This window comes from Amblyomma maculatum, chromosome 1 (assembly GCF_055883805.1).
Source record: "Amblyomma maculatum isolate TAMU_Amacu chromosome 1, ASM5588380v1, whole genome shotgun sequence".
Classification (NCBI taxonomy): Eukaryota; Metazoa; Arthropoda; class Arachnida; order Ixodida; family Ixodidae; genus Amblyomma; species Amblyomma maculatum.
Genome location: NC_139344.1, coordinates 267,663,874 through 267,677,372, shown reverse-complemented (window position 1 = coordinate 267,677,372; position 13,499 = coordinate 267,663,874). Strand labels below are relative to the sequence as shown.

The 13,499-nt window shown below is 44.1% G+C and overlaps 1 protein-coding gene across 9 annotated transcripts in view; it reads right to left on the bottom strand.

The window, feature by feature from the left end:
• Positions 1 to 13,499, bottom strand: part of LOC146206484 (uncharacterized) — a 252,153-nt gene that overhangs the window by 20,135 nt on the left and 218,519 nt on the right. For all 9 annotated transcript variants that reach the window (XM_084591193.1, XM_084591194.1, XM_084591197.1 and 6 more), the window contains 5 exons: positions 11,151 to 11,744; positions 9,448 to 9,841; positions 5,547 to 5,666; positions 5,290 to 5,429; positions 2,105 to 2,281 (listed from right to left, as the gene is read on the bottom strand). In XM_084591193.1, coding sequence (XP_084447319.1) covers positions 2,105 to 2,281; positions 5,290 to 5,429; positions 5,547 to 5,666; positions 9,448 to 9,841; positions 11,151 to 11,744 — 1,425 coding nt within the window. The remainder of the gene's footprint in view (positions 1 to 2,104; positions 2,282 to 5,289; positions 5,430 to 5,546; positions 5,667 to 9,447; positions 9,842 to 11,150; positions 11,745 to 13,499) is intronic.

Genomic DNA, 13,499 nt, shown 5'->3' with positions numbered 1-13,499 from the left:
TATTTTAACGATGCAGCCTACTCACCCCTCTGGTCATCCAGGGGCCGTCAAAAATAACATCAATGTTATTTGGAGGCTGATAAAGGGCTCTATACACTCCCTTGACAACACTAACACTAGCAGCTTCAGAGGCTGTTGCAGTGCCCTCACAAACCTCGACCACTTTCCTTAGGAGGGCTTGAAACGTTTTGTGGTGAGACCTCTGTGTGACAGGTTCATTCCGGTGCAGAAATCAGAGAGGGCCGTAACACCTTTTCCGATGCTCTGTATACTTTTCATGGCCCTTATGTTCACCTCAAAGGGTGTGATTTTGGCAGGTCCTTTAGTCCTCGGCGACGAAAACGCGCCACACGATAGTCGCACGCCGAACAAGTCACCTCCAGTTTCACTGCTAGGCCGTACTGCTTATTGCTTGTCCGACTTGTTGAGATCGAGCACAGACAGCCTGCACTTGCCACACTTCACTCGCGCAAAAAGCTCTTTCAGCACTGCCATGTCCACCACGACAAGGTTAGTGCCCGATTCTGCCTCCTCCGTGTGCGCCAGATCCACTTCCAGGAGATCGAATTTGCACTGCGTTGCCGGCTTAGCATCCATGCCGCGCTTGACCATGACTGCGTGTTCCGTACGTGTGGCGATCTTTGCCGTGCAAAACCCCGTGTCGAGTCGACGAGACGTGCTGGGACCGGGCCTCGATTCCGGAGCAAGTTCATGAGGCGATGCGGCAGGCGACGCTAGCTGCGGCTTCGAAATTTCTTCCTCCGGCATGGTCGAACGTTGGGTAGGCAATGAAACAGGCTACGATCGTTGTGGTTGGGAATCATCATCTGGCATGGTCGAACAGCGGGCAGGCGATGCTTGTTGTAGCAGCGAGCCGTTTTCATTCGGTACGGTTGAACATACCGATGTCGAACTTCGCGTTGGGTGGCAGACGCTTCCTCCTCCCTACATACATTACGACCACGCGGCGGAGTGGTTGCTTGTTTGCCTCGCACTGCGAAGGAACCGTGTTTAATTGTTTCTTTACTTTCCTCTGATTTTCATGTTAAAACCATAACGCTGACACCGGCTTTTCTGTGACACGGGGCCCTTCACGCTATCGCGTTAAAAGCTCTTTATGCCCCCTATTTCATTTGAGATCTTTATGCAGCAATGGTCTTTTCCCATGTTATAATCTGGGTATTAAATGCTTATAGTCAAGCCCGTTTGTAATGGCTGCAGCTATAACACAAGCTTCAGTATTACAAATGGGGAAAACGTTTCCACCAAAACATGTATTAGGACAATGGTCGAAAAGAGAGGGGCAGTGGTGAGAAGAAAACTACTGCAACAATGATAGTGACTTTACATGTGAGGATGGCAGTCACTTGCCCAGATGGTCAGTGCATTCCCTCCATCTCCACCAAAGTAAGATCTCTATTCACTGCACGAACAACCATGGCACCATGTCTAATTTTATTAGACTTTCAGACATCTTTCAGCCTCAACACTACTTGAAAATTCAAGGAATACTCCGCTCAGCCATTCCCTTCCTTCAATTTATTCCACCCCATATTACAGAAAAACACTTTCACTGGGCCCCTAGCAACTGTGGCATTACACATAATGGAGGGCAGACTTTTAGGCAAAGATTGCCGGTACTAAAGTTAACTCTTACATCTGGGAACCATGCACTGATTGTACACGAAATATGAGCAGTCCATGACTGTCAGGTAAACTGATAAACTGAAAAGGGGATGTGAAGTGCTGACCTTGGCAGCCTGCCAAGATGCTGCAGGCGCTGATAACATATCTACATGTATCTTTTGACAACACCTCCTTAGAGGGTGGCAAAGTTGCCAGAGCATCATGCTTTAAGATGCTCTTCATGGCAAGGGCTTAACACTCATTTCTAACAGTTTTAGAAAAACTGGCTTTTGGACACTGTGAAACAAAAAATCCAGTGCAAAATGACAAAGAGTAGTAATAAATGGAAGTTGTGCCAAATATGTTTCATTCAGGACCTTTTGGGGCCTGTATCAACTAGATTCCATTGTAATCAGCGCAATGTGCACACATTGAGAACCTGTATATGTTGAAGCAAATGAGGTGACAAAGCACACACCTGGTGTGGAGCACCTGCAGGAATGAAGACTGCTTCACCGAGACATTGGGCAATTGCGTATCCTTCAACAGCATATTCCCGGTAGAGGCGTTCTCGTAGTTCTTGATCCAGATACCAGCTCTGATCATGAATGGGATCATGGTGGGGTTCTTGTTTCTCACCACGCTCCTCCGCAACCTGCGCCATGGTGCAGCCATTTTCATTAGAAGGCACTATTTAGTTTTTGTTCTATTTTCTGATCTGCGAATTTGAGCAAGTGTCTATCATCAGTCCTAAAACGATTAAACATTGCTGCTATGATAAGATAAGAATTTTCTTACTGATGACCTGGTACAGTTGATCCCAGATACAAAGAACTCAAAAGGAACAGCAAACCGTTCGGTGCATAGACCATGTGATGCACAAATCACGCCAGCACATGAGGCTCTTTGTAACCGAGAAGGGTGAATTTGGCCCACCCATGCTAGTGGAGCACAGACTGCAGGGACATGCTGACCATCACCACCCCAGGATTATATCGCTTGCCGTGGGTGCACCAGCCCAATGCGTGCACACCGAGCATCGAAAAGGAGAGTACGCTGGGTTAACCTTCACGTGATGCTCTGTTGGCGCGAGCACACGTGCCTACTATGTGGCCCCTGTCTAGAGTTTGTGTTGCTCACGTCTCAAGACCTGCAGCCCATGCACTGTTGGAGTTGGGGCTCACATCAAATCTGCAGTGAACAATGCTTTGAGAGAGGCCACTGAAGATCATAAGAGGTCTAAAGCCCATTAACCAAATACTATGCTATGCGAGAGCTGCCTCAAGTTTTGTTTTCAGTCAGCTATGCTGGTTTCACCGCACAAAAACCAGTGCACAGAACATAGCCTTTTGAGCACTAGAACAACGTCACAATGAGAGCTTGATACATTGAATGTCTGCTGAGTGGGAGTACTACACATGCAAACAAAGATGCCATACCTTTGCATGCGTCTTTCAAGGGGATATTCTGAGAGCTTAATATAAGCAATTCATCTACCAGAGTTTGATATATCTGGTTTGGTTTGGTTTACGGCTATGAGATTCAGGCTATGAAAGACACCGCAGTGGAGGGCTCCAGAAATTTCAACCATGGGCGCCTAGCTTTTTGCCTACATCAAAAAGCGGCCGCTGGAACTGCACCACAACCTTGAGGTCGATATATCTGGAACAGACTATAATTCCATTTGAGGAATGGGCTGAAGAAGTGCAGCACCACTCTCTAAGCATTAGAAAAAAAATATTTCTAACCAAAACAACCAAAACAAATGCGTACACTAAAATATTTGCATTCATGAGTTGGCTTTTTTCAAAAGCAGAGTTATTTGGCACAGTGTAGGCATGGATTTCTACCTAAACCCCTGCATCGCTGAAGGCTGCAGAGCTATCTGAAAATAAATGTGAAGCTTGTCTACAGGGAGTCAAGCTAAGTTTAGTCAAGGGTTAAAAAAAAAAGAAAACATTTGAGGCAGGCCAGGAAAACCACTTGCATACTGCTAACCACCTGGCACGACCAAAGGCAACTTGTTATTTTGCAACTGGCTAAATTAGTAAATAAGATAGTTTTTCTAATTTACTAATTATTACTTTTAGAAAATAAATGTAATCTGCAAATTTAAGAGCACTTTCTGAAACCCCCAATCCATTTACTTCCGATAAAGAAAGCCTCAAAAGTTCTTTTTTCCAAGCTTAAAGAAAGCCCGCTAATTACAAAAAATATCATATAACTAGCACTTTCCTACGCCACGATTTTGGTGCTCTCAATCGTGGTTTGAGGGAATGAAATTAGCTGCGGCCATGACTCGACAGCCCGGTTCCAGTGGTAGGCTGATAGATTGGCAATGGCTGCAGCGAGCACGACAAGCTTCATGGAATTTGCGCTGTCACGTGGCTGATGTGAGCGAAAAAACAAATGCAGCCGTAACGGCCTGCCGCTGCAACAAGGCCATGGAGCCACGGACGCAACTCGTTTCATTCACTAAAATTACGGTTGGGAAGAACACAATCGTCGAGTGCGAATGCGCCAGTCGTGCGTTTTTTTTTTTTCTTGTATTTTGTGAACATTCTCTGGACATTGGAAAAAAGATACAGGAGGCTTTCTTCATTGTAAATAAATGAAATGATTTCTAGAAGTGCTCTCTAACTTTGCAAATCACCTTAATTGTCAGAAATATATTTAGTAATTGAGAAAAATTTTTAATTATTGATTAATTGCAAAACAAAAAATTTGCCTGCGGTGCACAAGATGGCTGGTAGCTCTATGCAACTGGTTTCCTTGGCCTACCCCAAAATGTTTTTTTTAACCCTTGGCTAAAGTTAGCTTGGACAACCTGTATAATCCACTAGCACAATAAAGATATCTGGCCTTTGCCTCTAACTATGGCTAATTGAAGAAGTATTTGACCTTAGACTCTCTCAAATTAATCCTGCCGGAGACCAGCTGCAACCAGCCTGTAGTCAGACACCTCCAGTCTCATCTGTGCACCTGACATTTTGCCACATTCTTCCACTATGTGCTCCTTGTATTATGTGCTCTGCCCATGCCCACTTATACTTTTAGATTTCATTCATCTGAGATTATATTGATGTTTATTGCAGCTTTTCTGTTATAGTTAAACGCCACATTTACTCCCACAGCCAAGCACTGGCAAGATACAAATACAATCGCTGTAAAACTGAATTCTTACAGCACCAATCAAAAGTAAGAAGAAAAAAATAATTAAAGAAAAAAATTTAAACAGCTCCAAAACATTAGCCTCAGAAGTTGCAAACTTCACAATGTCTCGTATTCTACTTGGGCACAGTATTTTTCAATTTTTTTGCTATGCCCGCCCCACCTCATATGAAATGCTCAATTCAAGCTACTGCAGGCAATGCCGTGCAATGCACACCCAAGCTGTGTGAGCCGAGAACAGTGTTAGGCAGACAACAAAAATCACGAAGGCAGAGAGTGGGAACTCATCCCCTATGTTATAAACATTACATTGTAAGCATTCTTCCAGGCTTTTGGTATTGCCAGTTTAATAAGATAATACAAATATTAGGATATTACATATACAGCAGTCAGAGGAGCCTGAGCCGGCCAGCCTAAACGGACTCCTTCACCCCCATCTTCCTTTTTTTCAGATTTTTGCGTTGCCGAATGCAGAATGATTCGGAACCTTACCTTGTTAAGCAGATCTCTAATTTTGTCAGCATCCCGAGCATCATAGATGTGCCATAGAGCGCCAGGTTTTGCCCCTTTCTCCCGGACCCTTTTTCGTGTAAGGGGGTCGCATGCTCCTTCGTCGATCGCTTTTAACGCTTCTGCATATAGATGGGCGGCAGCACACCAGAAAGTTGTAACACCATAAAGCAGTGTGTTTCTTCAGCAATGCAGGTTTCACTGAAATGACAATTTATGCAAAGAAGACAAAATAATACCATTGATGTGCTCTTCATCCTTGCCATCTTTAGGGATTCCAACGTACACCATAACGTTCACAGCATCACTGACATCCAAATGTAGGTTGGTGGTGCCCTTATCAGGATAAAGGGCAGAGCCTGCCAAAGCAAACAAGGCCATAATCAGAGCCACTGTAGAATATTGTGGGAGGCTCAGACACTATGGGCTTTGAAATGGAAAATCATGTTTTATATGGAAGCAGTCTCGCAGAGTGACCCGAGCTGAGCTCTTAAGCTACTGCTCAGATTGGCATTGAGATTACTCTCCCGACAATTTCTTACATTCAGGAAAGGTTTCAGGAGAATGTTGAGAGAAATACTTTGTTCTAAAGTGTTTCAAGACATTGCAGTTGTCACAACATCATATTACAACCAATAACACAATACAAAGCTAAAACCAACTGGAAGACATGTTAAATAGGGCAATACTAAAGACAAAGGGGCATAGGAAATAGGATAAATAAGGTTGTCAATGCTTCGGCAGGGTAAAAGGAGGTGTAACGCTTGTTTTCTATCACTACAATCCAGAAATAAAAGTTGCAGCACAAAATCTATAAAGCGAACTTTAAAAACAAATGGTGTTGGTAAGTTAAAGAGGTCATGACAGCAAACATTTTGAGCATAAACCGATAATTGGATTTCACTCCTCACACGTTAAATGATAAATTCTCGAAATTTGAGCTCATTTGGTGTAGTAGATAGTTTAAAAATTAATTTGTAATATTAATATCAGAATAAGCTTTCTGGTCTGGCAACCATCGGCCGCTGACGTCACATCATCCCCATGTCTGATATTTGCGGTTTCGGCTGCACTCTTGCATGCGCGCCGTGGATGGTGGTCACAGAGTTGTTTTTCATTAAAAATGTTTTATTCACATAATCTCTTTTCTTTGAGAAGCCTTCACTATAATAGGTGACCGTGGTGATCCTCGAACTTGTTTTGGGTTTCGTATAGATATTGCCGAGGAGGCCAAAATCGATGGGCTCTTGCTGTATGTCACAAAAGTGGCAGCCTTTATATTTTTATAATATTGCAATTAACCATATGCAGTATTCTAGAAGAGTTTATTGAGATATTTCAGTGTATTCCGTGTGCCTCTGCCTTGTCGGCAATGTCAAGAGCACGCGTACGCACGCGTTCTCGTCGCGGGGTAGTTTCCGTGCAGTTAGACAAACCCCCTCGCAGTGCGCGAGCGGGGGCGTCCTTCCAGCTTATTTGCAAAGTGACCCCTAGCAGGACCGAAGTTGCTGGCGTACGTGCATCCTCTTTCGGTTGTTTTGGTTGTGACTTACTTTTTTCACCCGCAACATGGCGGCCATGCAGTGTAGAAGTTGCGGGGCCTACGTGCCCCTTCCTGTGTGTGCACTTGTGCGTGTTTGTTTTTATGAACCCTGACTTGGGGATGGAACTATTGCGTGGGCGTGTCTTGTGCATTGTCAACCGACGGCTAGAAAAGAAGCCGACTCTGACCCAATGGCAGTGCGCCTCTCGCAAAACCGCCGCCGCATCGCACCACGAAGACTTCGCCCCAGGGCTCCGGAAGGACCATAGCCTTCGAGAGCTCCCCATCTGCATCGTCTTTGTGAGTGGAGTGCCGCCGCGCTCGTCGGACAATATGCCCGTTTCCTAATTTCTTCTGAACTTTTTCTACACTCGTCTGATCGTTTTAAACGTCTGTGTTCAATTTGCATGTAGCTTGATAGTGAAAATTTTGACTGATTGCTAGTTTTTTTTTTATGTACGCTACCTTAACTGTGTTGTTTTAAATGTCTGTAAATGCTTGCGTCGTATAATCCTGTGTATAATACTGAGAATATATAGTTGTTTTTCCATCATTGACTTCGTGGCTCTGTTCTCATTCACAACGCTGAACATAACCGGCTAACGCTGGGTATCAAAGTTCCAACTACCTTTGCCTCGGTTCGAGAAGGTGTCTCGCACCCCTTCCGGAGCTGTGACACTGTATAATTTAGGAATACAGAAGCATATTATTCTTACGTTACGAGAGTTAGCTTGTTTTAGCAACAAGTGCTAAAAACGTTTCCTTTCACCGTGTACATGCGCAGTGAAAGTGGGGAGGGGTTAGCATTATGTTTTCGATTACTGAGCTATTGCTGTTGCTCTTTTGGTCCAAAAACAAATAGTAAATCTCAGATAAGCATACCTTGATGCGAGAGCATACCTTGCGACATTAGAGGAGCAGACAAAACTTTTGAACAAAGCGGTGCCTCTTGATTTGCCGTTATGTGCGCGTGTCAGTCAGACGTAATTATTTACGGCTGGCAAAGCATTTTTGCAAAGTTATGTTCACTATGACCGCGACCAGCGCACGAAAGCATGTGCCGGCGCCGCCGCTTCAGTTCAGTCATCGCAAAACCCAACGCGATGCAACTGTGCTTCACTGTATGCCCGTACCGAACAAGAGCCTCTACGTCACCACCGTCTCAGTCTCTGTTCCCCGCGCCGCCGTCACAGGGCCTCAGAACTTCACACTACGACGATAGGCAACCGTTGGCCTTGCTGGCGTCATCGCCTTTGTAATATGCGACAGATCAGTGCGTCGATAAGCTAAGGAACGTATAACCGTGCAGCCCATGGACTGTGACCGTGGCTTATGCTGAAGAAAACATGCCTTACTCTTCGTGCGGTAGCATAGTCATCAAACACTTGTGCATGAGGGGCAACCATTGTGTCAATCGCCAAAAAAAAAAAGAGACATGTCCTTTGCTATTGCAGCCATGCATTGCAGATGATGCTCCGCCATGTATACTCTGACACCACACGAGCATTCCAAAATGGTGGTTGCTCACTGTGGGAGGAGCTTCCCAATTCCGATTTCTATCTAGTTTTTTTTGTAACATGCGCTGTGCGCTAGGCACTAAAACTTTATACAAGTAGAACTGTAGACCTGTATATTATTCATAAAAGTATACAACAGCAATACGTTGAATGACCCTGTCCTCGCCCCTTTAATAGGAATCTCCCAAGGCGGAGCACTTTTTTTAACGAGAGAATAACTGCTCATTAGCATTCACGTGTGCACAACCATATGGCAATATAGGAACAGGATATATGGGATAACTAGGTTAAGCCTAGTTACCCCAGCGTAAGCTCTGTTAAGCACGGCTATGTATTTGTTTGGCTTTTATTATATGCAACGTTTAACCATCAAATCGCCTGTGCCTTCACTACAGTTAAACCTCGATATAAAGAACTTCAGTATAACAAAGACCACAATAAAATAAGTTTTTCATTTCAGTTCGTTTCCGTTCAAATGCACGCATTTTTCTTTCCTCCAATGTAATGTAGTTTTGCACCACAGTTTCAGCACAACTAAGCTTTTGCAAGCATAGGAAGCAAATTTCAGCAAACTCAAGCACCTGGACACCAAAAATCCTGCAATCCAATTGTTACCTTTTGCAAAAAAAAAAAAAAAACCTGCAAGCCTCTGATCGTGATGCTGGCAATTACGATGTAGCTGTAGATTCCTTAGAGCCAGTTTTGCCAAAAACCATTTTTGCATGGGCAGAGGCCACTTATCGGAAGATTTGGGGCAGTGATTTGTACACAAAAATCAGAAAGTCTTTCGGGCAAATTGGGACAGTTGGCATTGGGAGGGCTACAAGCATTACCTCAAGTTTACACCCCGCACCAAGACTAATTTTTCAACCAAGTTTTTGTACAAGCCGTTACGGCTTTACATTGTAACAGCAATCTGTGTGCCTGAAGTTAATCGGTATTCACTTCCCGCTTACAAGTTATACTCTACATTGGGGGATTTCTCTAAAAGCGATACTGAAGTCTGTTAAGCCATCCCGTCAGTACATGACAAAGTAAAGCATCCCTGCAATTAACTGAAGTCATCTGAAATGCACGTACCATAGGCATTGTACATCTTCGGCCCAAGATCTGGCCTGACAAAGCATTCTGGCAGCCGCCCTGCTAAGTTGAAGACACCATCCCTGTGGGTGTACTCTGGTAGTGGTAGCACCTTCATGAGATCATTGAACCTGCTGGGCAACATGTCACTGAAGTCATCTCCTGGGGGCCAATCCTTCAATTTGAGAAGCATGTACTCCCCGTCTTCATCTTTCATGCGTTTGCTGAAGTTTTCAAACCCTTCCCAAAATTTCCGCATTGGTTGTTTGGGAACAGTGTTTCCAGTGCGGCAGTCAACGAGGTCATTCTGGATTTCACCGAAGTCCCGGCAGAAGCCATCAGGATGCCATAACGACATATTAAGGTTCTTGCAAACATCAGTGACCAGCACAGGCTGCAAAAGAAGGCATACACCACATAATAAACAAAAACTGTGCCTCAAGGAAATTCACCACAAAATAACAGCCATGAACGGACATTCGTACATCCCTATGTTATTAGCATGCATGAGGCAGTTGAGGTTGGAGCCTTTCCAGGCAAAAGGCCATTCTTACATTTCTAGCAGTTTTGACAGACTGATGCTAACGAAAGATATACACGCAATGCATGGCCTGCTACCAGACATAATATTTACAGGGCAGCTGTTTAATAGTGACATGTAATGCATTCTGGGTGGACCAGATTTGCATGGGTGGTATGCAAGTCAGCAATCCTGCTTTGGACAGTACAACATAGTACAACATTGAACATATACACTTACATTAAGTTTGCTGCAGCATATGAGGTTCAAGATCCAAAAAGAACTCATGGGCTATGAAAGGTGCCATAATGAAGGGCTACAGACTAATTTTCTTCTAAGGACTACAGCACACTGGCAGCTTCTGCAGTTGTGCAACGCCACCCCATCATTTTGAGAGGGGCAACACATGCCTGTTTTTCGCTTGTAAGACTGTGCCGTCCGCGGACAAAGTGGAGCCAGTAATGGCGGGTCATAATGTGTTCGTCAGCTCACTTTAAAAGATGTGACAGAAACCTATGCATGGGATGAGTGTTTTCCTGCCGAAAGAAGTCTGCTAATGCTGTCCTGTGCTTATGAAGAACTCGAGTCAGTCTCTTTTGTTCCAGACATAGGCATTTACATGGCAGAAACGACAGAAAAACCAAATACTAATCACCTCTTACAGGCTTCTGAAATCCTCCAAACATTTACTTTAAATTTATTCACGACATGCATTCATTCATGAAAAAACAACTATGTTCTGTACAAAACTTTCAGCGTGTTGCACACTGAACAGCATCAACAAGTATTACAGCAGCAAATTACCATCACTGTGAAACACATGTGCTGTAAAAATACAACTGGCCATGTGGATAGTACCCCCATCACATCACATCACTTTATTACCTTAAAGAGCCCCAGTTCGGTGGTATTCCATAAATGGTGGGTACAAATATGTACAAAATAAACATATTAGTTAAATATAGCAGTTATACAATTACAATACCCCAATGTGTATACTTCCACAATTCCGTGTGCCACGGGATTTGGTAGCCTGCTTCACAAACTGGAGGTGACTGCACAGTCAATACAGTCGAGCGGCAGTGTGAGCACTAAAATATCCAAAAAGCCCAACTTTCAAACAAGCCTAGTGCCTAACCATAGCAGTGGTATTAGAAGGATCAGTTACAGCAGGAACACTCACCTGGCCCCGCTTCCACTGCTCTTGGAATACTCCCAGGTTGTTCTTGTTCCGAGGCTCATGAAGAACCAAGAGCTTGCCATTACAAAGCCAGGAGTGGGGCACCTTGGGATAAAGAAGAGAGCTCTCGGCAAGGGTGCACACACGCACAGGCAGCATCTCGCGGCCCTTCTTTGGGCTGGGGTAACGCCGGCAAAAGTGCACCAGCTGCTTCTCGTCTTTCTTTATTGTCTGTTCCACGGTGGCAGCTATTACTTCATCCATTGGAGTCTTCTTAGCACTGCCACTCGTTGGCCGAATGAGAAGCTCGCGCAGTGTAGAATAGTCTTCACCCTTCTCTTCGTCACCACCATCACTTGTCTGCTGCTGGTCACTGCCTTTATCGTCCATTTTGCTTGAAGAGTGAAGAGCAACATCTGCCAAGACCGACAGTGGAGAGCCTCCACTGTCAGAGCTATAGCTGCCGCTTACTTCATCAGAGGATGTATTGGCGACGCCATTCACAGGTTTTTTGCGTTTACCACAACGCCCTGTCTCGCCATTGACTGTGCAGCATTCCTTGTCTGAGAAGCACTTGCTGACTGCGCTCATGAGTTGCTGCAAGAAAAAAAGTCGGCCACTTCATGCTGTAGAACCACCGATACAGAACTAACTACTACAGTAAACCCTCGTTATAACAAAGCCATTTTATTCTAACAATGAAGTGCATTCGTTTTAGATCACATTATTCCCAGTGCTGAGATGGCGAATTCCGCCTAGTACGAGGGGCGTTCAATAAGCTTTGAGTAAAAAAAAATGCAAAAGCAAGAACTATAGGACCAAGAGCACACCGGTAGTTTTATTCAAGCCAGCCCACGCAGTTACACACTCCAAATAATTATTTTCAAAATTATACTCTTGACAACAAAAATCTCTGGTTCTGCTTCTGGAGATGGTGTTCGATTGTCATTGTCCTGTTCAGCAAAAAAGCTTTTTGTCTGCCATTTCCCTTTGACAGCCTTGCACAACTGGACCAGCGCTTCAGAATAATGGACATCTTTTTGTTCCATTTTTGGTGGTCAATAATCAACTGCTGGAACACCTCTCATGCCAAAACAATTGTAGTGATGACCTTTCTCAGAGGACATCTTGAATTTTAATGGAATCCTTGAACTTCCAGGCTCTCTTGCGTGCTCTCAGGTCTTATTGGTACATTTAGGTTTCATCCCCAGTCAGCAACCACCAACGAAAGCAGCTGGGCACTGAATGCAATGAGATCTTGGACGTGTCAAAACATTTGCGAAGACTGCTCAAACAGGCCCAGTACTAAGACTGGGTTCTACAGCAACCCAAAGAAGCGCAACACAATCACTGCGCAGCAGCACTTGTTTCCTGCTAGACTATGGCACGATAGTGTCCCTGCCTTCAATTGTCATATACCAATCTTGAACACGAGGCAACAAGAGACAGAAAAGCCATGCAACATGTTGCTACAACACAAATGGATTTGCCCAGTATGCACACAAAATTACAATACCTTTCAACCAAACATGCTTTGAGCACAGGAAACACCACAACACGTAAACACAGCACACATCAAATATGCTTGGTAACAATGTTACTACCTTGTGCTGAATAGTCTTAGTTGTCTTGCTAACACTGCAAAGTGCCTAACTGCCATATGCGTGGGAGCTTATTGAATGCCCCTCGTACGCAAGGCAAATCGGTGAAACACCGACAGCCCGCAAGCAAAAACAGAATTGATCCTTTGCTCTCCCTAAACAATGCAACATAAAAGTCACATTGTTTAGTGTCTTCAGTGCCCATCTCCCGTAACACTATGATGCATCACTGTATGATGCTAAGGGAAATGAAAGGGCACAAAAATGGTCACATTGCTGCAGCTTCCTTGTGGTCACTGCCGTAATTTCGTTGCTGTCTGGCCACAAATTATATGTTCCACTTACAAATGCACATGCTGCACGTAAAAGGTATTGATAACAGAAGGAGGCAAAAATGGAAGTAGAGTAGCAGCAAATTTAGGTCGCCTAAATGAATCAGCACAACAGGGCCATAATTGTTATGAACCAGAAAAAAATTCTGCCGTAATGAAGGCAGTGAACACAAGTTCAGAATTTTAAAAGTACTCAACTGTCATGGGCATGCATTACGAGTTTAAAAAGCAGCAGTGTATCAAGCTCCACTTGCTTTGACTGCACACTGTTTATACTTCATTATAACGAGGATTTACTGTACTTCCAAAACTTTCTACACTTGACGCGATTTACTAGTCTCTATATGTTGGGTGAAATAAAAAAATATATTTCTGCATGAAATAATGACAAATAGCTGGCCCCATTCGAAATATCAAAG